The sequence below is a fragment of the Doryrhamphus excisus genome, chromosome 19, assembly GCF_030265055.1.
Source record: "Doryrhamphus excisus isolate RoL2022-K1 chromosome 19, RoL_Dexc_1.0, whole genome shotgun sequence".
Lineage (NCBI taxonomy): Eukaryota > Metazoa > Chordata > Actinopteri > Syngnathiformes > Syngnathidae > Doryrhamphus > Doryrhamphus excisus.
The window spans coordinates 13,232,182-13,260,169 of NC_080484.1; the positions used below are offsets into that span (position 1 = coordinate 13,232,182).

The window sequence follows — 27,988 nt, forward strand, 5'->3', positions numbered from 1 at the left end:
GTGCAAAAGTCTCAGGACGCCATTATAGTAGCAATGCTATCATCACGAATCATGAAGTGTACTTAAAGGAAAAGTGCACTTTTTGGAATTTTTGCCCATCATTCACAATTCCGATGTGAGATATGAACACACGTCTTGCTCTTTTCTGTGTTCTAAAAGACGTGAAAACAGCTAAAAGGAGGCTGCTAAGAATGTACATGATGGGACGCATCTTTATAGATAAACCCTTACAATTCCAAAAACAATGCAGGTTGTGTGTCTATTTTGTCAGTCTTGTGATTGATGGGTGACTGGAGGGCCCCCCCCCAAACCAACCAGCTGCAAACGACCCTCCTCCAAACAGGAAATGGATAGCAGGGCTACATGTTGGGTAATAACAATGGAGACCTGTAAGAACACAAGTAGGGATTGTCCACAACTTGATATCTCGTGTGTTCTCGCCTTCTTTATAGTCACTGACTGACAACAGTTGAAAACAGGAAATGCCATCAAAATGTCCCTTTGGCTGCTTCTGCTAGAGTTCTCCCGTCTTCTGGCTGCAAACGCTGCACACCCTCACCGGGTGATCCCATCCCCTGGAGGGCACGGCACGCCGCTCCTGCGAGCAGTCCTCACACACGCCCTGACCGCAAGCACGGCAGTGGTGGATGGAGAGGCGAGAGGCCGAGAACTCCCTCTGGCAGCCGCAGCAGGAGTGGATGTCCTGATCCGGGACCCAGTAGGCGGGGCGCGCGGCGTCCTTCACCAAGCCTGGAGGAACGGCAGGGGAGGTGACACGGTGGCTTCAGGTCAGTGTAGAGGTCAGTTTTTTTGAATGGTTCTCACCTAGAGGTATGTCAATGGCGCCGACCACAGCGCCGAGGGTGTTCTGAACAGCCTCCCCAACCTTCCTTGCCATCAGGGTGCCTCCTTCCTCCTCCAAGGCCGCATCTAGGAGCTCTACAACAGACAGACATCAATCACTGATACACACTGAAGTACAGCTCACTTATTTGGGTACCGTCCTTCATTTGCATACCCGCTGGGATCCCCCTGTTATGAAAACACGCGTCACAGACTCGAACGGGCGCAAGCCCCCAGCCTCTCTCTGGGACAGGCCGGGTTTTGGAGGAGCAGGCGTCACAGAACCCTTCACCGCAGGCCCGGCAGTGATGCTTCGTGTCATTGGGTTGGAACGCCACCGCACATTTTTGGCATTGCTGCACATTAAACAGGACAAACCATGTTTTTTTTATTAATGTTAGCAATGTCCTAAAAGGATCACATTCATGGGTGTGTTACAGTAAAACAACAGGGGAAGCATTGCCCTTCCAAAGTTTATGCTATATCTTGTTTAACTGTAGACGCTAGAGTTCATGCTATGGTGATTGATTAGGACCTCTACAGGTAGACAGGAGTATTACAAGACAAGATTAGAACATGCACATAACTACCGTACCTACTTTCTGCCACATCTATTGACACATTGCTCAAATCTTTGCTATAATTACGGTTAACTTCGGTTTACCTGATCGATATTACCACAATGGTGTCATTTGTGCAAATGAGGCTGAACTACAAGCAGTAGCTCGTCATGGAATTTACAGTTCACTTTCAGAACATCATGACATACAATATACAACATATTTAAGTAAATCATGTCAGGGTCCCTTTAACTGGCCCTTCCAGTAATGCCTCACACCCTGCCTTCCACTTCCACATTACGACATTATCCTTCATAGTAGCGATGCAAGATTTCTCCGTTTTGGTTAGCTTCTGGCTGCCCTGTTCTCACCATACAGTGGATGCTGCTGTGGCAACTTCATTTTCCCCTCACAAGATGAAACTGATTCATCATGCATGTTGGTCACAGTACCAGGATGAGAGAGTTGGGTGTCCAGTAGGTGGGAGCGATCTGGTCGGTCAGCCAAGAGGTGACGGCTTTGGCCGGCTTCACGCTGAGCTCAGACACGGACTGGGAGATGTACTTGACTCCGTCCAGCAACCTCTGGGCAGCGTTGTGGTTGTCTTTCAGAAAACCGTCAGACTGAAATGAGGGCAGAGTGAGTATAGATGTCGTTTGATAACTACAGGCAATAGGGAATAAGGTTGTTTTACCCCCGGCCAGATGTGCTGGATCTCGGTTCGCACCACCGTTTCCACCGGGTCCTGGTTTCCGTACCAGTACTGCCGGCTCCGGTAAATCACGGCACAGTTGGGGCACTCGATGACATAGCTGGAACACACACAAGAGCCAAATAGTGCTGCATATTTTAGAGTTGTTTTTTTTTTTTTACCATCCTGAAGCCAACTTTTAAAATGAGAGTAAATATTTTATATATGATTATTATAGTAGTATTTTAAACTGACTTTCATGCTGGTTACATGCCAATAAATAACCTATATTTTGGAATAATACACATAAGTGTATTTTCCTGCCATATCTCCCTGTCCTTTCTGTGCCGGGTGAGACAGGGAAGCCCCATGAAAACAGCATAGTGGGCCAGACCGGACTGTGCAGTTTTTGAATGCATCCGTCATGAAACTGTCCAACTGACTCACCCAGACCACGCGTAGATGGCCAGGCCAAACCACGGCGAGTCAGACGAGGCGGTCGTTTTGGGAACCACAATCACCTCCTTCCCTCCCTCGTAGCAGGCCTGCAACGTTTGGACGCTCAGATCCTCAACAAGCAGCTCCCGACATCAACAGCGTCAACGTGCGCTCACCTTGCATGTGTAGATGCGGTTGTCGTACTGCACCGAGTAGCGGCATCGATGTTTGGCCTCGTGTTCGAGTCCCTCCTTGAGGTGATTCATACTTCTCTTACAGCCTGAGCTGAAAGACAGCGTCAGTGAGGATATCTCCATAATTGGAGAGCGGACATTTCTCAAGTTTATATGTAAATATATATATGACAGGTATATTGAACAGCACAGAAGAAACAGAACCAATGTTGTAACAGCGGTAAAGAGCTAACTGCTCAGCCAGGATTAATAGTAGTAACAGCGCTGATGAGTTCAGTACAAAAGTGTAACCTGCATGCTTGCACAACAACAGCTAAGTACCACAAGCAACTTTTTATAGCGCATACAGAGGTAGATAAAGTTGCTGATCACTCTGGATGCTTCAAATACATCAGGTGTTTTTAACCCAGGAGGAGTGAAACAGTATGCATTCATACCCACAACTCAGGCAGATGCAGGAGCAGGTGAAGTACTCATCTGGGAAGAAGGAGTTACTGGTCGTGTGTTCATCTGGGATGTCGCCACTGAAACGCTGGCTCAGCGCCTGGAAAGAGCAGGAAAGGCGGGATATCGGTGGAGTCGTCACTGGTGACAACCCTGGCTAACCAAAACGCATCAGTAGACCTGCAGAGCCTTGAAGATGACGCCGGCAGACCGCGGCGAGCGGGTGGCGTTGTTGTCCAGCTGTTGCTCCAGGCCTCTCTGCAGCCCGCTGAAGTCCGTGGGAGGGTTGTAGGTCCGAGTCCCGCAGTACTGCACGGAGCTGAACGCTTCGGGAAATAGACCCACTTTCCTGAAACGCTCCTGGAGGAGACGGTCTGCAGATTCGGACGGCTTGTCTACACATCAAAACATCTTTTCTAAGACTTCCGTGGAAAATCTCTGCGATCCTCGTTTGTTTCTGTACCTGATCCTAAGAGTTTGGTGTGGACCGTTTCGTGGAAGACTATGACAGCGGGGCCCAGAGTGGACAGCGGGACGTCCAGGCCGCAGCGCGTCGTGGTCGCCTTCAACTCCCGGGAGAAATGCTTCAGGTAAGCTTCCGAGGCATCACCGAGGAACTTGAAGAGGTCGTCATGGAGGCGGTCGGCATGGGTCCTGTAGATGATGATGTCTGAGATGGCCAAGACTTTGAGGAGGAGGCGGGTTCGCTGACCCTGGCTGGATCCTGAGTGGAAACGGGAAAGGATGCAGAAAGTGCTAAGGCAATGATGTCACTTTGTCCAACTGAAGGCCGATTCTGCTGTGTCAAGTTCTGTAAAGCTTACCAGCTCCGAGAAGTCCTTCTGTGTCAATGACAACCACTCTGTGAAAAGGGTCCATGGCTGCCCACACGCCCACCGTGCAGGACTCCTGCGTGGGCGAGGTTTTGAACACTTCCTTTCCGTGGAAGAAAGTGTGATTCAGCGTGTGGGACTTCCCCTCACCGGTGTTCCCAAAGATGGAGACCACCTTGAGGAGCTCATCGGCTCCGCATTGCAGTCTGCTCACAAACTCCTCTTCATCCTTCACCTGCACGCGAAAAGCTCACAAGAGTAACCCCTCCCATCCATGCATCCGTGAGTTTTCATTTCAAGGCACTCACCTGCATCTCCTCTCTCTCGTCCACTAACAGGAAGCTGCACACTTTGTCCAGCTGTTCTCTAAGGATCTCCATCTCCGACTCCCCGGATATGACACTGTTCTCCTGGGGTTTTTTGGCCGGGGGGTACGGCATGACAGGGTGCTTCCTCTTGTTCACGCCACTGTGCGTTCGCTTCTGGCAGTCCAAACACAGGTTGATCTTGCATCCCTGGCAGCGCACCGCAGCTCGCAGCCGTCCAGCCGTGACAGAGCCCCCGCCGCCCCCGTCCCCTTTACATGCGTCGCAAAAGGGAACGTGACCCGGGGAGATGCGCACGCGGTCGTGGTTCCTCATACGGTCCTGGCGATGGAGCTCTAGCTCGCAGCGGGCGCATTGCAAGCTGCTGCATTCGTCGCATTCAAAGGCAGCCTCATCGGAGCCCCCGCAGGCGTAACTCTCCTGGCAGACTAGTACTGTGTTCATCCCTTTATCTACAGCTGGACCTTGACCGCTCATAGCCCACTTTTACAGATGCTGATAATGGAGGACTAGACTGCTTATTTACTACAGAGGACTATTTAAAAAAGCCAAAAGTTTCACTACAAGCACAACCTTTGACCTTTGTCTGAGACTAATGCTGTTCCTCCTTCATAGAGGTTAATTATTGTTTTTTATTCATTTGTTTTTAATATTTTTTGGACTTTCATTGTGTAGGATACTGGATAAAAAGCATTCAAACTTGAGCCCTGAAAATATCCTTAACACTACCCCAACTATATGTAATATAACGGTGTTGATTATTTTATTTTATTGCACAATTACTGTCAAAAAGTAGTACAGGCTTGAATGGTTGTGTTGTTGTGACCCAACACTAATGAAGCAAACATTATCTATCCAGCATCTTCTGCCTTGTTTACACAGTAATAAATGGCTCGCTAAATGCTAGCTGCTATGCCCATAGCTAGGTGTTTACTCAAATACACCAAACAGTTATTAATAATTAGCAAGCCATGCAGGCAGACGTGGTACCGTGGACGAAAGCAATAACCGTCACCATTTCCATCGACTGACCTCACAGTTGTTGTTAGCAGTCCGGCCGACGACGACTGACTTGACAACTGTAAACCATTGCCTTGTCACGGTCTAAAACTAGCCCCGAAGTCTAATAATAGCAGCAAACATAGGGCCCGGTGCCACGTACTGACCTGACAGTGCGGAAGTTAGGTTGCTGTTGGGCTATTATGTGTCAGAAACCCCAAGAAATGATGTTGTCGCTTTTACATCAGCTGATCGGCTTGTTTTTATCGAGGGTTGAAAAGTCATCGGCAGTCAATGCATTCTGGGAATTGTAGTCCCGTGGCCTCTGTGTGAGTTTCGCGCTGAGCCATAAACCGCCGTGTTTGTGTAATTGTAGCTGGATTTTAATAACATTAACAACAATATTATATAACAGCAGGTAGCTATTTTGACGGTAATTGCTTGTCTATTTCGACAACAAGCGATGTTTGTACTGTTGTTTCTACTTAGTACGTTTTCCCAGAATGCTTTGTCTCCGCCAGCTGTCGGGGGTTTGCTTCTTATAATGCCCGGAACACACCGACGTTTACAGACCCGCCTTTGATCGTCCTCTTTTAAGTGTAACTGGGACGCCCGGGTGTCAATAGCTACACGTCTAGCCTTTCGTCTCCTAACGTCAATTGAGTTGGGATAAGTCAATTAGTATTAGTTTCTTTCGAATGTAATACAGTATATTCTTCATTGCATACAAAGTCAAAGTCAGTTTTCGTTTTTTTAATTAATTGCGGGAAAGTTACCAATATCTGCACAGTTGACCTTGGATGCTAATTCTAGCTCTATGCTGACCACCTAGCTTCCATGCTAGCTTGAGTCAACTCGGTTAACTTTTATTATTCACTGGAAGATGGAGGACCAAGCCTACACGGACATTTCTGGCAGAACAATATCCCTGGAGTGTCAAAATCACTCTGGCTTTTGCAGGGAGTTCACTGTCAGCTCCCCTAAAGTGTCCATCGGTAAGGTGATGGTGTACACCTGCTCTGTTTGGCTAGCTGCATATACCGTGTTCTTCTTCACACAAGTAAGTGAGACTCACTGTCGGCAATGTCATAGTAATATGTCAAATATCGCTTTAGAAAATGGCTTTGAAAACATATTGACAAGTTCAATCCGAATGCTAATAACTGTACATTTTACAAATATTATTCAATTATTAATATTAAAACAGTCAGTGATATTATTAGTCAAAATATATATACATATTTAAGCATATTGTGCATTCCCCCACCTAAGCTAAGCATTCTCAAGCATAAACAGCCATGAAAACCACAACTTGTGAATGTAGTACCCTACATTGGCCGCTAGGTGTCAGTAATTGTTCGATTGAGACCACCACCGAAGCACCAGGCTCCCAAGAACTGGTTTTTATTGCAGGTTTAAATGATCTCACTAACCGCAAAAATAATAATAACAGTCATAGTAATTAAAATGGTTAGTGTTGTGGCCATAGCCCACATCAAGCTAAAACTCAACTTATTCAACTTACAACTCTTAATATATCCACTATATTGGGTAATATGAATGTAAAGGTGATTATATGGGTGTTATTTCATGTCTTGGTGGTACTAATAATGTTTTAAAAACATTTAGAAGATTGTAAACAGGGTGTTTATGCTATAAATATGAAAATATCCATTTCTAAAATAGGAACCCTATGTTGCGGCAATTGCCTTATTGTGGTTGTGTGTGCAACCATTGCAGTAGTATAACAATTGTTAAATAATATAAATTTGTAACCATTTTGATCTTCCCGCCCCATGCAGAACACTGCCGTGCTGTCCTGTGCCATCCTGGTCACCCTGGTGGGAATGATGCTCCACATTCACTTTGTGAAGGTGGATCACGAGTCGGTGCTCATCATCGGCTCTGTGGGCATCCAGGTGTCCTCCAGCTACGCCTCGGGTCGGGAGACAAGCACTTTCATTGAAATGAGCCGAGTCAAGGACATCGCCATCAATGAAGCTGTGTACATGGTGATAAGAAAGGATTGTGGTTCCACCATTTGTGTTTCATGTACATTATGAGCTGAATAGTGCTTTTTTTGTCATTGCAGCATCAAATCATTTACTACCTATGCATACTTCTGAAGGACCCTTCTACTCCTGATGGAGTTTCACATGTCGTTCCATTGTTTCAGGTGAGAACGGACGTGCACCTGCTTCTCAAATACTTCCTGTTATCACATCATATCATTATTTTGTTTTCCAGAGCTCCAAGCCAAGGCTGAACTGTTTGGTGAAAGTTTACAAAAGCTGTCAGGAGATTCTCTCCACGTGCTAACAGGAGTCAAAGCCAAGCCAGGTCATGATTTCAAACATTATTTGCTCATTTTACTTTCCATTTTTTCCTCCTTTTCTCATGGTAGGTCCACTCGCACAACATTAGGTACACATGTAAGGGCTGTAAGCTTCTGTAAAGGTAATGCTTACTTTGAATGGACATATTGTTAAACGAATACCTCTTAATACTGAGCGTTACTATTTGTATAAAGGCATTATTTTTATGCTGCTGGTGTAGCTAATCAAGTCCCTTATGAGTGTGTGTGTGTGTGTGTGTGTGTGTGCAACAATAATATTGTTACAGTATAATTGCACTGTTGGATGTTTGCTTTCAATCAGGGGTGTCCAAACTTTTTCCCACAATGACGTGCCACGGGCCTGTAAAAAAACAAGCTGTGAACCGCAAATGACTCCCGGGCTGCACTTTGGACACCCCTGCTTTAAATTGTATAGAAAAGTTTGCCAGTTTAAAGTATAACACACTAGCTTTTCAAATTGAGTGCCAAAATAGAATAGTTTTCTTTGGGATATTATTTAAATATAATACATATATTTTCTTGTACTTTCCACATACTTTCCCACATAAAAATTTGAAAGAAAAATGTGGCGTCACTTGACATTTATTTGTTGACTTCCAAAAAGTCTGGAACTGTTGTACATAGATTTCTCCTGCAGGTGGCAGCACCAGGCTGACATGCAACACAGTGAGTCAATAAACAGATATATTTTGTATGTTGTACTATTTCAAGGAACACCACTTAAATTGGTGTATTTGTGTGTTGTCTGTGTAGTAATGTCAAACAATGTGGCTGTCAATCAAACTGCTTTCCCTGAGACCCCCTTCGCCAGTAATTACCGCAATGCTTGCATTAAACGGCCACTAAGATTCATTAACCAAGTGCCAAAGCCCCTCTCCGCCCTGTCTTGTGTTTTCTTTCCTCTCCCACACCATCTGCGACCCCCCGAGTCGGCCGAGCGTTTGAACCCGGCGCTCCCGAAGCCGCCAAAACAAGCACAAGGGTGTGACTTTCACGGCGAGAAGCGTTACGGCCCTGTGAAGAACGGCCCCTGACAGGATAATAGTCCCCCTCTGCCACCACCTCGGAGGTGCGAACAGCCGGGAACCACACAGAGGAGGGAGGGGGGCGCACCTCGGGCCTTCAGATTGGGGGGGGGGGGGGGGGGGTGAACCCTGAGTGTCAATTATAGCTCATGCAGATGCGAGGCTTTCTTCAGGCACAGGTGTGGACTGGTAATTATGCCCATTTAACTCTCATTAAGTTCTGCTTTTCCTCATCAGCCATTACGTACATGCAGTACTCTTCTTTTCGAATGTCTAAAGTCGTACGCTTGTGGAACATCTACTCAACCTTTACCATCACTGACACCACTTGTGGACGTGTGAAGTCTGCTCACGTGTGAGAAGCGTGTTGTGCATCGGGTGAGGGGAGTTTAACTCCCCACCGAGCAGGGCGGTGGTTCCCTTAACACCTGTGGTCCCCTCCACCCCCACCACCCGCCCCCATTAACCATTGACTAGTGACATCTGACCTCTCCTCAAACATCGTTGAGGCTATAACTAAAACTTCCTGTACTTTTTATAGCAAAATAATCCCTTAAGATTTCCAATAAATGGTGGAGATGTCCTGAGATTCATCTTTCCCAGAACCTCGGGTCAGCAGTTCCTGTAAAATTAGAATAAACAGCAGGGTTGTTGACTCTGCTTAAATACACTGCAGGTATAATCTTTCTTGGATGGTCCCTGCTCAAATTCCTTTAACACGGTAAGTTTAAAAATGATTTTATTGATTTTTCCTGGGCTTTATTATTCATCATTTCAAACAATAATGTACCATTATAAACACCTGAAAGTTAAGATCCAATATTTTTATGCATTTTTCTGGAGTTCAGACATTTTTTAAATCAGCAGCCTGAATGTTTTTAGTGTTTTCTCGCTGTTTTTTTTATTTATTTATACATCTAAAGGGTGCTAAAAATGCTAGGACTACGTTATGCTAGCCATAGCATTTCAGTATGTGGAATCAAACTATGGAATGGATTGAGTAAGGAAGTCAAACAATGCACAACGATGAGCCAATTCAAGAAACAATACAAGCAGTTGGTGTTTGCTAAATACAAGGATGAAGAGTCTTGAACCAGTCATGATGTGCTATATATATCACTATATTGACACTTACGATGACACCCATGATGTCATTGGATGCTCATGTCACCTCCTACTTCGGTATGTGACAAAAAACAAAAAAAAATCTTAAACTATATTAGGAAAGCAGGAAGTGAACAAATGTAACAGTTCCTGATTGTAAAAGTACCAGATGGAGGGGTAGGATTTAATAAGCTTTGCTTCTTCCTACTCCTTTTGGACATGTGGAACTGGGAACTGATTATGTGATGCGTTCAATTGTAATCTGATGCATGTTCAAATGAAATAAAACCATTATCATTACCATAAAACAAAAAGATCAACTTTCTTTGGTTATTTGGGGGGGGGCATTTACTTGTTCTCAAATGTCAAAGTGAAAGTGAGGCTATTCCATTCTTTTTTAATTTTATTACTAAGAGTGCTTAGCTGGAAATATGAATACCATCGAGCTGAGTAATGAGTCCTAACTATTTTGCTGTTTTTTTTCCTTGTTAAACTAAATTAGAATGTGCCATGGGCCAATAAAAAAACAGCCAAGTGCCACAAATGCCCCCGGGCCGCACATTGGACACCCATGGCTTAGCTTCTTTTACATATGCCAAGGTTTGCCATTGCGTTGTGTGAATGTAGAACTAGTGTTTAGGCTTTGTTGATACCACACCATGCCTCGCCGTGGTGGTGTCGAGTGTCGTCCATTTTGTTGCCGGAGGTCCCGTGAGTCACGGCTTGCTTTTATTGAAATTGTGTCTATTCTTAACGGTCCGTGCAGGCAGACAGGTGTAATGTGGCGTCAGTTTGGATTTGAATCTGAAAGTAGATCAATCATGACACATGCATGCTGGGATACCTGACAGAGCTCGGCCCATTCAAATGACACACGCATCATGCTAGCCAATAGAAAGAAGCCCATGGTAGCTTCACTACAGTCCGTTGGGTAATACCCTAGAACCGGTCTTTACGCAACTGCCGCTCTGTTGCAGGCTTTGTGGTGATGATGGACAGGAAGTAGTTGTGCCAGTGTGGGACGTGTCACAATAGCGTAAGCGACACCTCAGCTCACCATTTCCTTAGGTACGCCTGCATGTACAATCCGATGAGATCCAGTGTTACAGTATTGTCAGGTTGTCCATTACAGATTATTCTCTAATGGTTATTTAATCTAAACCCTTTTTCCAGCAACATCCTGGGGATTTTTATGACTTTTCCAGGAGACAGTTAGACCGTTTTGACCTGGGTAAAATCGGCAGAAACATTCATTCATTCATTCATTTTCTACCGCTTTTTCTTCATGAGGGTTGCGGGGGTGCTGGAGCCTATCCCAGCTGTCTTCGGGCAAGAGGCAGGGTACACCCTGGACTGGTCGCCAGCCAATCACGGGGCACATATAGACAAACAACCATTCACACTCACATTCATACCTATGGACAATTTGGAGTCGCCAATTAACCTAGCATGTTTTTTTTGGAATGTGGGAGGAAACCGGAGTACCCGGAGAAAACCCACGCATGCACGGGGAGAACATGCAAACTCCACACAGAGATGGCCGAGGGTGGAATTGAACCCTAGTCTCCAAGCTGTGAGGTCTGCGCGCTAACCACTTGACCGCCGTGCTCTGTAGAAACAATGTATCAAAATTCCTTGTAAATGAGAAGTTCCTGCATAGGAATCTTAAAGGGAGATTTCCCTCAAGTGGAAACGGGACTATTTCCGGTGTTCCCCCTTGTACATAGGATGAAGTCACAGCAGTCTGATTGAATGCTTTCAGACTGTGCCATGACATCATTGTTTTTCTCCCTAGCACATTTTCATTTCCTTGCTGGAAAATTCCCAATATTTACCAACCATTGATCTGCCATGGGGGGCGGCATGGCGTTTTAGTGGTTAGCGCGCAGACCTCACAGCTTGGAGGACCAGGGTTCGATTCCACCCTCTGCCATCTCTGTGTGGAGTTTGCATGTTCTACCCGCATGCACGGGTACTCCGGTTTCCTCCCACATTCCAAAAAAAAACATGCTACGTTAATTGGTGACTCCAATTAATTGTCCATAGGTATGAATGTGAGTGTGAATGGTTGTTTGTCTATATGTGATTGGCTGGCGACCAGTCTCGCTGGAAGACAGCTGGGATAGGCTCCAGCACCCCCGCAACCCTCGTGAGGAAAAGCGGTAGAAAATGAATGAATGAATGAATGATCTGCCATATTGGATAAAATGTACAACTGCATTATGCCAACTCTATTGGTACATGTCACTTGATTAATGACGCATCAGTAAAAGCATTTTTTTTAAAAATACGACAGCAGACAGCAAGTGGAACAAGGCCGCGTCACCTGCGAGGCGTCAGGTAAGTGAAACGAGCTTCCCGTCAGACCAGCTGGCAGCCGGTTCTGCCGGTTCGTCGGCAGGCAGAGAGCGAGCAGCAGCAGCTTGCACGGGGCTCTCCAGTCATTAATACATTCTGGTGACCTCATTGGTGTCCTCATCATCATCATTATCATCATCAGTTTGATAAACAACAAACAAGCAGCATGCTTTGTCTCACCTTGGTCTTTTTTTTTTTTTTTTTTTTACCTGTTCAGATGGCCCCCCGGGAATGATGTCACAGCGTTCCTCATGTCTGAACATACACAGATAATGGATGCAGCCTCTAATCTGCTGGGCCTCGGCACCATGACGACGGTGATGATGAAGACGCTATGTCACAAGATCATAAGGATCACTGTGAAGGTATGTCACGCCACATCAGCAACCGGGATGCCAATACGCAATTCATTGGTGACCCGCACGTGACTCAGAGACGGTGAATCATTTCCACTCTGCATTTATTGGCATAAGTATTGGGACTAGAGTAGTGGCAGTAACCACCATTAAAATAGTCATTAAAAAGGGTGTGTCGTGTGATGTCCTGTTTGACGTCAAGTGTTAATCCTAACATCAGACTAGAGGAGAGGCCGCACCAACAGTGGTGCTCAGGACTCTTCTCATTTATTATGTATCACTTTCGCTACTTTACTAAGGCTTTGCAGGCCTGTCTTATTTCACCGCAACAAGTGACTTTGTATATTCTTGCCCCGCATCATACTGAGAGACGTTGCAGACTACAGATTCAGTACTACAGTACTCTACTACTAATATTCAGTATAAGAAAATACCCCCAGGCAAATCAACGTACACCTTTTTGTATTTGTATAACACTGTCTCATAAGTGTTAGATATTACAAATATGACATTTTCTCATTTTTAATCTATTGAAATCTATTCTGAACCTCAGAACTAACCGTTTGTTTTGGAAAGGTTTTCTGAAATGGAATTTAGTACAATCTTACATTTACATGATATACATTATATATTTAATGATATCAGTCAATTAAATTGAAACTAAAATGTAATAAATTGTATCAAATTTAAATGTTGAAATCTTAATTTTTTTTATATTTTCACCTTTTCAAAGTAACATAAAAATGTTTAGAATGTTCACGTTTTTTAATTTCAAACGTTAACATTCATTTCGAATGTAAATGTGCATTTTAAATAATGAATTAAAACAAAATACTTTAACTGTGAAATGCAAATGAAATTGAAATTTTTAAAAGTAAATTTAAATGTAATAATATTTACAATTATTAATTGTTTTAAAATATAAATATTTAAATATTTGCATTTTTTTTATAGAAACGACACCAAAAGTTTTGCGAGCATAAAGTCAAAATATTAAGAGAAACAAGAAAAAAAGGTTGGAATTTTGAGTTATTCAGACTGTTAAAAACCTGCGTTGCCAGATATTTTCCACTGTAATGTTTGTGTGTTGCCTCATTTTCAGACAACAGTATCAGCCTCCACATCATCGGTGTATTTCAGCAGTTCAACCGTTAGCCTTGGGAGAGGTATCGATACCCCCCTCCCCCTGCCACCCAAACGCGGACACACACACATACACACACTCACTCATGCATGACACAGAAACAGGCTGAGCAAGGTGATTTACGGTGTGTTGTGAGTCGAGCTGACGGCGGCGGCAGCAGTGTGTACCTACCAGACTTGAGCAAGTCCTGACACACCAAAGTTTACACAGACGAAAGTCGTCAGCTGTTGACGCTGGTGTCGCTAACGTCTCCAAAGATCTATATGCAAGCTCATATCATCATACACCGTATCCTGATGACATTGTAGTGTGACGTGCTGTGCCAGAAGACACAGGGCCACAAGATGGGGGGGCCAAAGGAGCTTTTGGCCTTGGATGATCTTGAGTCAGATATCTCAAATGTCATAGAGGTCTTGCTATTTGACACACACTAAATCAGTGATTTTCAACAATTGTGCCGCGGCACACAAGTGTGCCGTGAGAAATCGTCAGGTGTGCCGTGAGGAATTATTCAATATCACTTTTTTAATTAACATGTATTAATAATTTTCTGCAAATATTATGTCATTGTTGCATGTCATTGGTGTAAAGACTGGCAGAGCAATGTAATATTTGTCCGTGTGGCAACACGTAGCTGATTGCCTCGTTCCTCTAATAGACTTAGTGATGCACGTGAGAGGTAGTGGTGACATTTTGTAACATTGTTGGTTAAATTAGTATGCGGATCAAAAGGATCTGCTGTGGCGAGTAATCAGGAAAAATCAGGTAAAAGCTGAAAGAAGCAAATAATGTTGGTTATTGGTGTGCCGCAAAATTTTTTCCAACATAAAAAACGTGCCGTGGCTCAAAAAAGGTTGATATAATATTGCAAGAATGTACTTTTTGCTCAGTTAAAGAGCCCAGCATATCGTTGACAAAGAACGCTCTGGTTGCTTATTGCAGGGGTAGACGCTTTTTAAATCCACAACCTTTTGTGTATCTCCTACTTGTTGAGTATTTGCATGGGTCCCAGCAGGTTCCTCCTCATTTTGCTCTTTTAATTCCGAACGAGCCGCTGACGACTTCTTTTTTTCTTTTGAATTCTAAAGTGGAAAGGTGTTAGACCACTCCATTGTCTATTCTGCGGAGATAACAGTACTTTAGTGCTTTAGAGCTTTGGTGCAGTGATCTGCAAGAGAATAGGTGGCCTGATATTCCCTGCTAGCGTTGTTGATAAGAGGGGAACATCTTTACATCACTGTTTGATTTTTTTTTGGTTACAATCTGCATTTGTTAACAGCACGAATGAAAGATGTCAAGAGGGTTATCTAGTGAAAGAAACATTGGTGGTTCGTTGTAGTTGCATGTTATGCTAGGGGCCGAATTAATGTTCCCTCGGCTTGTTGCCATGTTGCCGTTTATTCGCCGCCACAGCGGGCCACTACGCGCCAATCACATAATCTTTGGCACAAAGTGGCAGCAACTGGCGCCTGTCCAGTGGACTCCTAGCATTAGCACGCTACTTCCTGCTTCCTGATGTTATAATGCAATAATGTTATGTGCAAGGACGACACTTTTATCAAACGTGAGCTGTTTTTGGAATTTTGCCCATCATCTGCAATCCTTATGAGACATGAACTCATGCTACAGATAGAAAAACAGCTCAAAAAGGAAATGGGACACACCTCTTCCTTCGAGAAAGCCTGCTATTAAAACGCCTCCAAAAACCTCAACATGGTTTTACGGTTTATATTTGGGCTGTCAGTCAAAAAATATTTAATTTCAATGAATTTTGTCCACACTTAACTTAATGAATCTTAACTGAATCACAGATAGAAATACATAAGTTTTTATCTATTAGTGGTGATGTAAATTTCTGCATCACATTTTAAATGTAAATATGGGCCATTATTTTATTCCAGTTTTTGCATGGAAAATGGTGTCAAAGAGTCAAAGCGGGCTTCTATCGGGCATCGAACATCAAAAAGAGAACAAACGTTGTTCCGTGCAGTCATGCAAAAATACACTCTGCAGCTGCCACTTCCTCTGCAAGGGTCGTTATTTACCTCCTGACGCCTGCAGGTTCATAGACACCATGAAGACTGCATCATGGCTGCCGTGTACGTGCCGAGGAAGGAAAACAATTGACATGTGTATTACTCATCACCAGCGAGGAGCATTTGAAAAAAAAACAAAGCCGTCGCCTCAAGGTGAAATCAGTCTGGGACAATTCTCACGGACGCAACACCGAAACTGGCAGTTTACGCAGGAGAAATAACGGGAATGCACACAGGCTTACGTGGGAAACGAGAGTGGGATGTGTTTTTTAAACATTTCACAAGCTGATGTTGCATTTAAAAGGCTTTATGCTTTATGCATGATAAATGAAAAATAAGATGTGTTTTTGTTATATACTTTGAAATATATATGTATTGTATACCATATATTTCATTTATACAGTAAACCTTGGATATATCGGACTCAGATATATCGGAAATTCGCTCACAACGGACAGATAAAAAAAGAACCAATTTTTCTGTAATGCATTTCCAATAAAAATTCATTGCATATATCGGATTTTTTATAACGGATTTCGCCTATTTCGGACAAAATCTCCAGTCCCGTTCCAATGCATTTCCATTAAATTTCCCTCGCATATATCGGATGGCCGCATCGTGGCGCTCCGATTGGCCGAATCGTGACAGGCCGCTATACGACGTCATTTGCAGCGTTGCCTGCGCGTCCAGGTACATTGGAAACATAGTCAAGGAAGTGCCTTTTTATAACGGATAAAATCCGATTTACGCATATACCGGATATAAATCCGATATATGCGTAAAACGGACATTTTCCGGTATACGCATATAACAGATTTCGCTTATATCGGACAAAACCAGTGGGAACAATTGAATCGATATATCCGAGATTTACTGTATATATGTATTTTATACCATATATTATACCATATATTTAATTTATGTATTTTTATTATTAATGATACATAATGCAATATAAGATTATAATTGAATGAAATAAAATTACATTATGTAAATTGAGGGATGTCACAAGACTATACATGATTGGGTCTACAAGACAAGATTTTAATGTTGCTTTTAGGAAAAGTCTTCTGCTCTCTGTGTGTATGCTTGTGGCCCCGCCTCCACCCAACGAGACTCTATGACTGATAAAAGGGCTCACTCCCATCATGCCGTTGCTCTGTGGAACAAACGTTCCAAGGTGCTGAACTCTCTTCCAGACCGGCAAAATTCTCCACTTCATTTTCAAGACCCAAACGAGAAAATCTTGTGAGACCCCTCCTGTAAATACAATATTACATAATAAAATGTAATGATGTTTCCCATTCCCTCCCATTGGTTTCAGTAAATGATCCATGAATCCAGCACATAAAGCAGAGGGATATATATATATGGATGGACAACATGGGGCTGATTCAAATGGAGTCCATTCAACATTTCTCCCAGCCAAAACAATTTACCTCATAAAAACAATAAACTGTTTCTCTTCCCAGAAGCTGAGCCCGGACCCACAAGTCCTTGCGTCTTGACTGCAAAGCCCGGCGGACCAGTCGGTGCACCTGCTGATTCCCACAACACGCCTGCCAAACTTTTGCAACTTTTGACGAGAGCGAAACTGGCCCTCAGCCAGAGGAGGACTTGTTTGACTCCTCCCGACATAATCGCCAAATTGGGGAAAAATATCCTGGGAGAAGAAGCAGAAGGAGAGGACATGACTAACCCCGTGAAACGAGAGGTGAGCTGTGACTCTGGGAACATAAAACCGGTCCAACGTGGCCTTCATCGTTGCACAACAACACACACACATCCCTTAAAAGATGATCCCCCACACACACACCCTTTTGATGTTGGGCGAAGCATCTGTGCTTTGTCTTTGAACGGAACAGCATCATAAATAAAAAGTGCATTTGAGACAGCCGGCCTTGACCCTGCCGGGTCATCACAGCTTTGACCTTAACATCAACCCCAAACATCCCTCACCTCTTTCACATGCACCTTATCATTAGCAGCCTTTCACACAACCTTACATTTAGGGAACAGTTGTGTGTTTAGAAGCTAGTGTATGCCCTTACCATGTATTGTTTTGTCTTAGTTATCTTCACAAATAAACACAAATGGCTTCCTTTCGTGGTATAATGACAAAAAAATATTGTATCATTAGAAATAATAATAACATTCATTCATTCATTCATTCATTTTCTACCGCTTTTCCTCACGAGGGTCGCGGGGGGTGCTGGAGCCTATCCTAGCTGTCTTGGGGCGAGAGGCGGGGTACACCCTGGACTGGTCACCAGCCAATCACAGGGCACATATAGACAAACAACCATTCACACTCGCATTCATACCTATGGACAATTTGGAGTCGCCAATTAACCTAGCATGTTTTTGGAATGTGGGAGGAAACCGGAGTACCCGGAGAAAACCCACGCATGCACGGGAAATTGGGAAAAATGCAACAAACAAACTGATTTGCCGTCTGCAAAATAGTCATTAGTCAAGAGTTCAGCATTTTTTGAAGTACCTAAAAACCATTAAAGGTAATTTCAATGATCCATGAACCCAGGAAGATAAAACAGCTGCGAGCAGAGCAAACGCAATACAGAAACACATGGCAGGAAGTCAAATATGACCATTTGAATACGAGAGCTCTGCAGTCCATCACGGTGAAGTTCACAGTGTTACCGCCGCTCCTCTTTGACCTCCTTGTTGAAGTATAGGGAGGGGTCTGTGTCTGCCTGCTGATATCGACTACGTGATGGCTCTAATGGCTACCAGATCATTGATGTATTGTTTTTCCCCCCCTGCCTTCAGAACAAATGTCAGGTCAAAGTGTTTTATTATTGCCTCGGCTTTGCTCTGTGTTTGTTTGGGGGTTGTTAGTTGCCATGACAACAGAAATGTAGCGCTTGGGGGAAGATCTGAAATGGACATATTGGAACACGACACAGTTCAGTGTAGGAATGCGTGAGTATATACAGTACGTACACAATAATAGTCTACATGTATTCACACCCATGATGGGATGGGTTTAATAGTGTGATGATAACTATAGATTAATTAATTCATAATGAGCAGATATACTTTATTTTAGTTTTATTGTATAGCTAGGAATGTTAGTTAAATAATGATCATTAAACCATGGCCTAGTCAAGGATGCTGGAAATGGTCTCACTACTCAGTACAATGTAAACAATACAATTAATTCATGAATAATAATAGTTTTACTTTTAATTTATTTTAGTTAATTTATTTTTACACTTCTATGACAGTTACAGCTATTTCAAAAATTATGGTAAATAAAGGTTTTGTAGTCAGTACAAGATGATCAATACAATTATGAATAATGAGCAGTTTTCTTCCTTTTAGCTTGAATTAATCTTGAGTACTTTTTATTTATTTTACTTTTATTTGACACTTTGAAGGTTATAGTTTCTTATGCCTGTGTGGTTAATAGAGGTATTACTTTGAATTAAATCGCTATTTATTTAGTATTTCCTGTGGGGCTATTCAGCCTCATGTCAGCGAGGCTTATCCACCCCCACCCCCACACTCCCTTTCAATGGATTATCAATCACCGTCCCCGTGGATGTTTCTCCAACTCATCTTCTTTATTTTTTCAAAGTGACACAAAAAGCAGTCCCAGCGTGGCGCCGCCATTCCAAAGGCTCAGGCCCCCCCAGGCAGGGCGTTAATTATCATATGCTTGGAGCGGGAGACGGTTCAGGAAAGGTCCCTGTTGGGGTGATGGGGGTTATCCCGGATCCCCATGGAGAGCAGGACTCACTGACTCGGGGGGAAAAAAAAAAGTCTTCCTTGAATGTAAAGTTCTCCTGCGAATTGTAGAGTCTAAAAATATACGTAACACAGAGGAGGTAATTTGCACTTGATTTATTTGTGTCACATCACTCTGACATGGAAAGAAGACACATGGGCTCGAGGCGAGTGAGGCATGGTAGCAGATAAGTGATACAAAAACTGTTTTGAAACAAACAGAATGCATTCAGCTGACTTCCACAAGAAGCGTAATCTGAATTATATACATATATATATACACGTTGAAATCCACTCAAGTGTCAGTGGACACTTTTCTTGCATACATGTCCCACAGTGTTGGCATTGGGGCGGCGCCCCGCCACAATTTCTCACAATTTCATTTTAGTGCTGTTTTTGTCATTTTGCCTGACTGAGTTCATGCCGACTCTCACTGTCCTTTCTCTGCTTTGTGGGGCAGCAGAGCCTCAAACCCTGGTTTTAAATGCTACACACTGAGCTACAATCTGCACGGGAGGGTGAAAGTCAAAGGGGATTGGCCTCCTCTGACCTTTCACCTGAAGCAAAAGTTAGTTTATGCCTCCAGACATGTAAGACAAAAAGGTGCACACGCGTTCCTTACACAACAATGCAAAAAGTCCCAGTGAGATAATTAGCGGCTGGTAAGAATGTGGCACCTTCAAATAGACGAAAACAACGAGAGCGCTTCTGAGCGTGTGATGAAACTCAAGCTTGACGCCCTGTGTTTCACCATGCAGGCATGCAAAGTGACGTCATTTGCATGCCGTGGTGGCCGGACTCCACTGCATGTAAACAGGACCACAAGGCCAACGTGGAGCTCCAGCATATTCTCTCTCTGCTTTAAAGTCATTTCCGTTTGGGAAAAACGTCTAGACGTTGAGAATAAATTAAAAGTTGGGTCCATGGCCGACAACGTGGACAGGCGGATGCTCAGACGAAGCAAAAGAACTTCTTCCAGCTGCACCGGGAGAAGGCCTTACTACGCCTGTCCGACGACCTCCTCTTCTTGGCCTGACGAGCCTTGTTCTTGATGGCGGCAAAGATGGCAGCGTCAAACACCTCCTTCAGGTTCTTCTGCGTGAGGGATGAGCACTCGATGTAGTCGGCCGCACGGATCTTCTCTGCCATGCTCTGCGCTCGGGCGCTGACCACGGGCTTGACGTTGGAGCGGTCCAGGCTGATGAGGACATTGACGTCCAGGAGGAGGTCCGACTGGGTGCCCACGAGGATGATGGGTGAGGACGGGTTGGAGGCGCGGATCTCGGGGACCCACTTCTTGGTGATGTTGTGGAAGGAAGCGGGGTTGACCATGCTGAAGCACAGGAGGAAGACGTCCGTGTGGGAGTAGGACAGCGACCTGAACTCGTCAAACTCTTCCTGAATGGACAGAGAGCGACGGTTACGACGGTTAGGATGAGTCAATCTACACATCATATACATTATTCTACAAAACTCAATGGTCACTGCTGGTTTTTGTTTGCTTGACTAAAGCTAAATCTCCTAAACCTGCTCCATATAAAAAAGCCTTTTGTTGTGAATGAGTGCTATTTAAATAAAGTTGACTGACAGTGGAGTCCATTGTGTTAGCAACACAATGGAGGAAACTGTTACAAAGAGCAGCGTCAGCACAAGATTGTTGAGATAGAAATGGAGATTACTATGAAACTATAAACTTTTTAGATGTGGAAAAATATTTCTGCTCAATGCATCCATCCCCACGACTGTTTTATCATTTAAAAAATATTTTCTGAGACTATTATAGCCTTTTTAAAAATATATATTTTATTTATTTTTTCTTACAAAAATGAATATGAAAAAACAATGTGTAATTTTACATGACAAAAATTTAATTTGCAAGAAAAAGGAAAAAATTCATTGTTTTTATTAATTATAATGGGATTAAAACGCAAGAAAAAGGCATTAGAACTTTAAGAGAACTAAAGTAATAATACATTGACATTTTAAAAAAGTGTAAAAAAAATTAATGTAAAATGTAAAAATATATAAATATGTATTAAAATATAAAATGTACAGAAAAATATAATTTTATGGAAATAAAGTTGTAATGTTAGTAGAAAAAAATGCAGTTTTATTAGTTCTATTATTAATTACATAGGATTACAATGCAAGAAAGGGTTTCTTGTATTTTGCTAAAGTAAATATTAACAGGGTATCAACAACAACAACAAAAAATGAGATCAAATAGGTTTCTGTCTGTCTTACCTGTCCTGCTGTGTCCACCAACTGAACTCTGACTGGGGATCCATCAACTTGAACCTGACCTGTTGGGAACCAGTAATGATTTAGATTATTAAATTGAATAAAAACAATAAATTCATAAATTAGTATACGTTGCATCATACAGACAGTTCCTCCACCAGATGTTTCTTACCTGAAAAGACGTCAAAGCCGGTCTGTTGGTAATCCACCGGGTAGCCGTTGGAGGTATAGCTAACGATCATGGTGGTCTTGCCCACGGCTCCGTCCCCGACCAGCATGCAACTGATGACACCGGGCTCCAGCTCGTCTTCCCGGGTTAGCCCGCAACCGGAGGAGACCCGGGACTCATGGGAGAAGTACTCCATGTGGGGTGGCATTTCGTGCCGTGTAAGAAGGGTCTGATGGCGGACTCAAGTCACCCCTTCCGATCGAGACTCTCCTCATCGGGTGTCTTGTCTTTGCTCTGGTGCGGAAGGGATGGGCGCTTCTTTTTATTTTACTTTCTACTCAAGACAGGTTGGTCATTTGCATAACCACGCCCACTCCAAGCACTGTTGGCGGAAACTGTCGAATGTGTTCGGGAGAGACTCGGCTATCTTTGCTAACAGCGACATCGGGTGTCAGAGAAAAACACTGCGCCAACTGAGTCACCTGACTCTTCATCTATTGGAGTCCGCACTGCTCGTCGGAAGCTGTTATACAATGTTTACCGTTTAACCGTTTTTCTTAAGGATCCTCCATGTTCAAAACAGACTAAATGTGCACATTTGACTGGAGGAAGTGCCTCGGTGACATCTTTTACGCCACAGAGGTGCTCGCTAAGGCGGCTGGCTAACTGACTAGCTAGCTAGCTAGCAAGCAAGCTAGCTGCTCATTCATGTCGTTTTCGTCTTTTAACAATTGAGATAAGTCGACTAAAATATGGCTTCGATCTTGGACGAGTACGAGGATTCCCAAAACACCAGGCAAAGTTCGCAGCAGCACAACCGCCTGTCATCGAACATCGGGATAACACACTCAGGTCAGCACCCGGTTCTTTATCGAAAGAAAGATGGCATTATGAACACGGTGTCTTCGGGTCATGCTTCTCTTCGCTTTTCTCTTCTGCCAGGCTTCGTCAATGTGAGACTGGAGGAGGAAAAGCCCATTTTCAACAAGCAGAGGATCGACTTTACTCCACCCGACAAGATAAATCACCTGGCCGTCTGCAACAATCAGCTATGCATGAGTCTGGGAAAGGACACCCTGCTGAGGCAAATAACACAATCATAAACAGCCCACTCACTTACCGTAATGCTCACCCGAAGCACAACTTTTTGATTGGATTACATGACAGATCAATGGCAATCTTGTGATCAGTAGTCCTCATCAACAGGGATGATGTTTATTGTAGCTTTTCAAAGATGATGACATTGGAGATGAAGGAGGCAGATGCTAATGTTTGTTCTTTTTATCTTCTTTCCCAGGATTGATTTGGCTAAACCAGATCAACCCAATCAGATTGAATTGGGAAGAAAGGATGACAGCAAAGTACACAAGCTTTTTCTGGATCCCACAGGTAAGGAAAACAGACTAAAGTCAGTTTGTTCTACTTGTGTGGTTTGTTCGGTCAAGTGGACCAACGTACTAAAACAACGGATATGATGTTACCAAATGCTAAAGTAAGAGGGCGATGCATAGCGGCACCAAACAGGAAGCAGAGTGGGAAAAGTATTTAAAAAATAAAGAGTTAAATGTAAGCCCAGCAGTAGCCATATTTAATTTTCTATGCCACTTGTTCTCACACACTCACATTCAAACCTATGGACAATTTTGGAGTCGCCAATTAACTTAATTAACTTAACCCATGCACTCACAGGGAGAACATGCAAACGCCATACAGAGATGCCCAAGCTGAGATTCGAACCCGATCTCCTGTCTGTGTGGCCAATATGCTAATAATTTGGCCACCCTGTGAGCCAAAAATAACATGTGGGAAAAAAAATAGTGCTGTCTTAGTTAAACATCATTAATCTTTTCCAGAATGTCCGACTCAAACCAAAACAGACTCTAACCAAAGCAAGTTTTTGCCATTGAAAATAATGTAAGTCCAGTTAATCCGTTCCACAGACCCAAAAATGTTAACATAAAACACATTTAACATTTTATTTGGTCTTTGTTCCCACCGCTATGTGGGTTCATTATTCTTTTTGAAGTATATTTACGTAAAGGTTTAAAAAATAATAACAATAAAGGGTGTGTGTTTACCAGACCTGAATAGATATTATTTCTCTCCAGGCTCCCATCTGTTGATCAGCATGAGCACCAGCGAGTGTCTGTACCTCAACAGGAACACACAGAAGGTGCGCAGTCTGTCTCGCTGGCGAGGCCACCTGGTGGAGAGCGTGGGTTGGAACAAGCTGCTGGGCAACGAGACCAATACGGGGCCCATTCTGGTCGGCACCAGCCAAGGCGTCATCTTCGAGGCCGAGATCTCTGCGACCGAGGGCAGTCTCTTCAACACCAACCCTGACCAGTACTTCAGACAGGTCAGCTCACAGTCGGGGTGTTGTTTCGATTTAATAGTACACAAATGACACCGTTCCTTTCCGTGAGGCAGGTCCACTCCCTGGAGGAAGATGGGAGGCCGGCGCCGGTCTGCTGCCTGGAGGTGGAACGTGGCCTGGAGAACAAGTACTTCATCATTGCGACCACCCGCAAGCGGTTGTTCCAGTTTGTGGGCAAGGTGGCCGAGGGCTCGGAGCAACAGGGCTTCAGCTCCATCTTCACGCAGAACCAGGACCTGCTGCCTAGTTTCCAAGAGTTCCCGGCCAATATGGGCTACAGTGAGATCACCTTCTACACGTCCAAGCTTCGCACCTCCCCCAAGGCCTTTGCTTGGATGATGGGCAACGGCGTTCTTTACGGGCAGCTGGACTACGTCAGGCTGGACTCTTTGTTGAGTGACGTACAGGTAACCCCATTAATCTTTTATTCTGCAGTAAAATAAATTTATTTATGCATTTATTTTCAGTGGTTCTTGTATTATGTTCTAAAATTTCCTCTCATGCTGTCTCCATGGTAACTATAACAAGGTGTGGGAGTACACCGCCGACATCGACCTGAGTGTCAACAAGCCCATTTCCATCGTGCTGACCCAGTTCCACTTCCTGCTCTTGCTACACGACCGGGTCAAGGCCATCTGCACTCTGAACGGTCAGGTGGTCCATGAGGATGTGTTCCCGGACAAGTTTGGTTCCCTCCTGAGGATGATCAAGGACCCGGTGGGTGGTCTGGTTTGGCTCTACACAGAGCGCGCCGTCTTCCGGTACCACATCCAGCGCGAGTCCAGGGACGTGTGGCAGATGTACATGAGCATGAATAAATTTGACCTGGCCAAAGAATACTGCCGCGAGCGACCCGAGTGCATGGACATGGTGCTGGCCAAGGAGGCCGAGCACTGCTTCCAGAACAAGCGCTACCTCGATAGCGCCAAGTGCTACGCCCTGACGCAGAACTACTTCGAGGAGATAGCGCTCAAGTTCATCGAGGCTAAGCAAGAGGACGCCTTGAAGGAGTTCTTGCTGAAGAAACTGAACAATTTGAAGGCAAGTGAGAGGACGCAGATCACTCTGCTGGTCACGTGGCTCGCTGAGCTGTACCTCAACCGACTGGGCCAGCTGGAAGACGACGGCAACAGCGTCATCTTCCGGGAGACCCGCGAGGAGTTCCGCCATTTTCTGAACACCTCCAAGCACAGGGACTGCCTGTTCAACAACCGCAGCATCATATACGACCTTCTTGCCAGCCACGGCAACGTGGACGACATGGTTTACTTCTCAGTGGTCATGCAGGATTACGAGAGAGTTATCTCACACTACTGCCAGCACGACGACTACCACGGCGCCCTGGACGTTCTCTCCAAACACTGTGACGAGAAGCTCTTCTACAAGTTCTCCCCGGTGCTCATGCAGCACATCCCGGAAAGAGTGGTAGACGCTTGGATTCAGATGGGCAAGCGGCTGGACCCAAAGAAGCTCATCCCGGCCCTGATGAACTACAGCCAGATGGGCAGCACCAGTCAGCAGACCAACGAGACCCTGCGCTACATGGAGTTCTGCGTGCACGAGCTGAAGGTAACCGAGGAGGCCATCCATAACTACCTGCTGTCCCTCTACGCCAAGTACAAGCCCGACTCGCTGCTGCGGTACCTCGAGCAGGCGGGCAACCACGCCTCAGAGATCTATTATGACCTGAAGTATGCTCTCAGGCTGTGCGCCGAGCATGGCTACCTGCGCGCATGTGTGCTGGTCTACAGAATCATGGAACTGTACGAGGAGGCGGTGGATCTGGCTTTGCAAGTAAGTAAACACGAGTGACTTTCGGAGGTGCTATCAGAACATTGTGACAATATGCTGTGTTGTCCACAGGTGGACGTAGACTTGGCCAAGACCTGTGCAGACCTACCCGAGGATGACGAGGAGCTGAGGAAGAAGCTCTGGCTGAAGATAGCCCGTCACGTAGTGCAGGAGGAGAAGGATGTGAAGAAAGCCATGAACTGCTTGTCCAGCTGCAACCTGCTCAAGATTGAAGACATCCTCCCGTTCTTCCCTGACTTTGTCACCATTGACCACTTTAAGGTTTGTAACATTGATGGAGGCCATTTCAGCATTATATTTATGAGGACAATATTATAGAGCAGACAGTGTACAGCTCATATAACAGTAGATGTACTATCAACACACAGCGAGACAACACACATGAGACAACAAGTGAGTCCACCGTGTCCAAATTGTGTCTGTAAATATGTAGTCTGAACACCATTGCAATCTAGCACTGCCTTAATCCTCTTGGGCACGAAATTGACCAGAGCTCCACTCTCTCCATGATAACAACGCTGGTGGTCGTTGGACACTATGTGCTCCCTCACCTTCCTGATACCAGACAGGTGCTCAAGTGGGTTCAGGTTCCATCAGCTTTATCAGAAAGCACTTGATCATCTTCGAGATGCGTTTGGGCTCCTTATCATGTTGGAAAGCCAATTTCTGCTTCACAATGTCAAGGCACATGTTGGGGTTTATCTTTCCCTCAGTGAACCGCAGCTCCCCATTGCCGGCAGCACTCGTTCACGCTACCACCATGCTAGAATGCTTGACTGTAGGCAAGACAAAATAAATACATTTATAGACATAGTGGCTGTATTTTGTTTGTTTATACAAGCTGTACACGGTCTACTCTAAATTGTATTCAAGTTTACTTTCTGTGGCATTGTCCCTTGAGAAGAAATGTAAATGTTAATGCTCTGTTTGGGCCTTGCAGGAGGCCATCTGCAGCTCCCTGGAGGAGTACAACAAGCACATAGAAGAGCTAAAGCAGGAAATGGAGGAGGCAACAGAGAGCGCTAAACGCATCAGAGAAGACATCCAAGAAATGAGAAACAAGTACGGCATGGTGGATTCCCAAGACAAGTGTTCGGCGTGTGACTTCCCGCTGCTGAACAGGCCCTTCTATTTGTTCCTGTGCGGACACATGTTCCATTACGACTGCCTCATACAGGTAAGGCTGCACAACATTGTCCCTTATTGATTCGGATGACACATATGTTGTGTATCCTCCTCTTCTTCACAGGAAGTGACCCCCCACCTATCCGCCTACAAGCAGAGTCGCCTGGAGGAGTTGCAGAAAAAACTCTCCGCCTCCGCGCAGTCGTCCAAGTCCCGGCACCGTCCTACCCTCAAGGAGGATGACGACACCTCCGGCCTGGGAAAGAGCAGCGCCGGCACAAGCTGCGAGCAGATGAAGTCGGACATTGACGACATTGTCGCCTCAGAGTGCACGTACTGCGGCGAGCTGATGATCAAGTCCATCGACAAACCGTTTATTGACCCGCAGAAATTTGAGGAGGAGAAATCGAGCTGGCTGTGACTCAGATGATGTTCGCTGTTTTTAACATCCAACATTCTAAAAGGGGTTGGATTCAGTGGATGTTGACATTCACCTGTTGGGTTGCCTGTTTAGTGCCTGATAATGACCGCTACTGAGGACAGCTTCAGCTTTTTGCAGCAGATATCATGCTTTTCTTACCAGTATTGAAGGCTGTTTTATTTTTTTGGATCAAACAAGCTCTTATTATGTGTACACGATGCATCTAAACCTTTCGTGCACAGAAGCTGCACTTGAATGTCCTTATTTGAACATCTCCTGCTCTGTTTGTGTCTCCCAAATCATGAAAGATGAATAAACTACATTCAATGTAACAGCTGGTGTGATGAAGCTGATCTGTGCTGATAGGTCACTTATTCAGAAAGCTA

The 27,988-nt window shown here is 44.5% G+C and overlaps 4 protein-coding genes across 4 annotated transcripts; 2 read left to right on the plus strand and 2 right to left on the minus strand.

The window, feature by feature from the left end:
* Positions 1–427: 427 nt before the first annotated feature.
* Positions 428–5,610, minus strand: zfyve1 (zinc finger, FYVE domain containing 1). The gene is made up of 12 exons (XM_058056423.1): positions 4,312–5,610; positions 3,995–4,238; positions 3,634–3,894; positions 3,351–3,565; positions 3,164–3,270; positions 2,709–2,817; positions 2,542–2,639; positions 2,098–2,215; positions 1,856–2,026; positions 1,019–1,199; positions 826–939; positions 428–750 (listed from the first exon to the last, which is right to left on the minus strand). The coding sequence occupies exons 1-12, from the start codon at positions 4,804–4,806 to the stop codon at positions 515–517; spliced, it is 2,349 nt and encodes a 782-aa protein (XP_057912406.1). The 5' UTR covers positions 4,807–5,610; the 3' UTR covers positions 428–514.
* Positions 5,611–5,669: 59 nt separating this feature from the next.
* pigh (phosphatidylinositol glycan anchor biosynthesis, class H) lies at positions 5,670–8,556 on the plus strand. Its single transcript, XM_058056430.1, has 4 exons — positions 5,670–6,388; positions 7,131–7,340; positions 7,421–7,504; positions 7,576–8,556. Exons 1-4 carry the CDS (start codon positions 6,212–6,214, stop codon positions 7,645–7,647), a joined length of 543 nt encoding a protein of 180 aa, XP_057912413.1. The 5' UTR covers positions 5,670–6,211; the 3' UTR covers positions 7,648–8,556.
* Positions 8,557–19,559: 11,003 nt separating this feature from the next.
* rhov (ras homolog family member V) lies at positions 19,560–22,506 on the minus strand. Its single transcript, XM_058057525.1, has 3 exons — positions 21,871–22,506; positions 21,702–21,760; positions 19,560–20,855 (listed from the first exon to the last, which is right to left on the minus strand). Exons 1-3 carry the CDS (start codon positions 22,073–22,075, stop codon positions 20,409–20,411), a joined length of 711 nt encoding a protein of 236 aa, XP_057913508.1. The 5' UTR covers positions 22,076–22,506; the 3' UTR covers positions 19,560–20,408.
* Positions 22,292–27,934, plus strand: vps18 (VPS18 core subunit of CORVET and HOPS complexes). Its single transcript, XM_058057524.1, has 9 exons — positions 22,292–22,719; positions 22,810–22,951; positions 23,165–23,256; positions 23,976–24,226; positions 24,298–24,651; positions 24,773–26,038; positions 26,108–26,317; positions 26,997–27,233; positions 27,306–27,934. Exons 1-9 carry the CDS (start codon positions 22,620–22,622, stop codon positions 27,600–27,602), a joined length of 2,949 nt encoding a protein of 982 aa, XP_057913507.1. The 5' UTR covers positions 22,292–22,619; the 3' UTR covers positions 27,603–27,934.
* Positions 27,935–27,988: the final 54 nt, after the last annotated feature.

Bases quoted from the DNA above. Each gene is read 5' to 3' on its own strand.
- zfyve1 (XM_058056423.1), bottom strand. From the start codon at position 4,806: ATGAGCGGTCAAGGTCCAGCTGTAGATAAAGGGATGAACACAGTACTA. The intron at 4,239-4,311 runs GTGAGTGCCTTG...TTTCGCGTGCAG, and splicing joins ACGAGAGAGAGGAGATGCAG to GTGAAGGATGAAGAGGAGTT. The intron at 2,216-2,541 runs GTGAGTCAGTTG...TGTGTGTTCCAG, and splicing joins GCCATCTACGCGTGGTCTGG to CTATGTCATCGAGTGCCCCA.
- pigh (XM_058056430.1), top strand. From the start codon at position 6,212: ATGGAGGACCAAGCCTACACGGACATTTCTGGCAGAACAATATCCCTG. The intron at 6,389-7,130 runs GTAAGTGAGACT...CGCCCCATGCAG, and splicing joins CCGTGTTCTTCTTCACACAA to AACACTGCCGTGCTGTCCTG. The intron at 7,341-7,420 runs GTGATAAGAAAG...TTGTCATTGCAG, and splicing joins TCAATGAAGCTGTGTACATG to CATCAAATCATTTACTACCT.
- rhov (XM_058057525.1), bottom strand. From the start codon at position 22,075: ATGCCACCCCACATGGAGTACTTCTCCCATGAGTCCCGGGTCTCCTCC. The intron at 21,761-21,870 runs GTAAGAAACATC...GGTTCCCAACAG, and splicing joins CGGCTTTGACGTCTTTTCAG to GTCAGGTTCAAGTTGATGGA. The intron at 20,856-21,701 runs GTAAGACAGACA...CTGTCCATTCAG, and splicing joins TGGTGGACACAGCAGGACAG to GAAGAGTTTGACGAGTTCAG.
- vps18 (XM_058057524.1), top strand. From the start codon at position 22,620: ATGGCTTCGATCTTGGACGAGTACGAGGATTCCCAAAACACCAGGCAA. The intron at 24,227-24,297 runs GTCAGCTCACAG...TCCGTGAGGCAG, and splicing joins CTGACCAGTACTTCAGACAG to GTCCACTCCCTGGAGGAAGA. The intron at 27,234-27,305 runs GTAAGGCTGCAC...TCTTCTTCACAG, and splicing joins ATTACGACTGCCTCATACAG to GAAGTGACCCCCCACCTATC.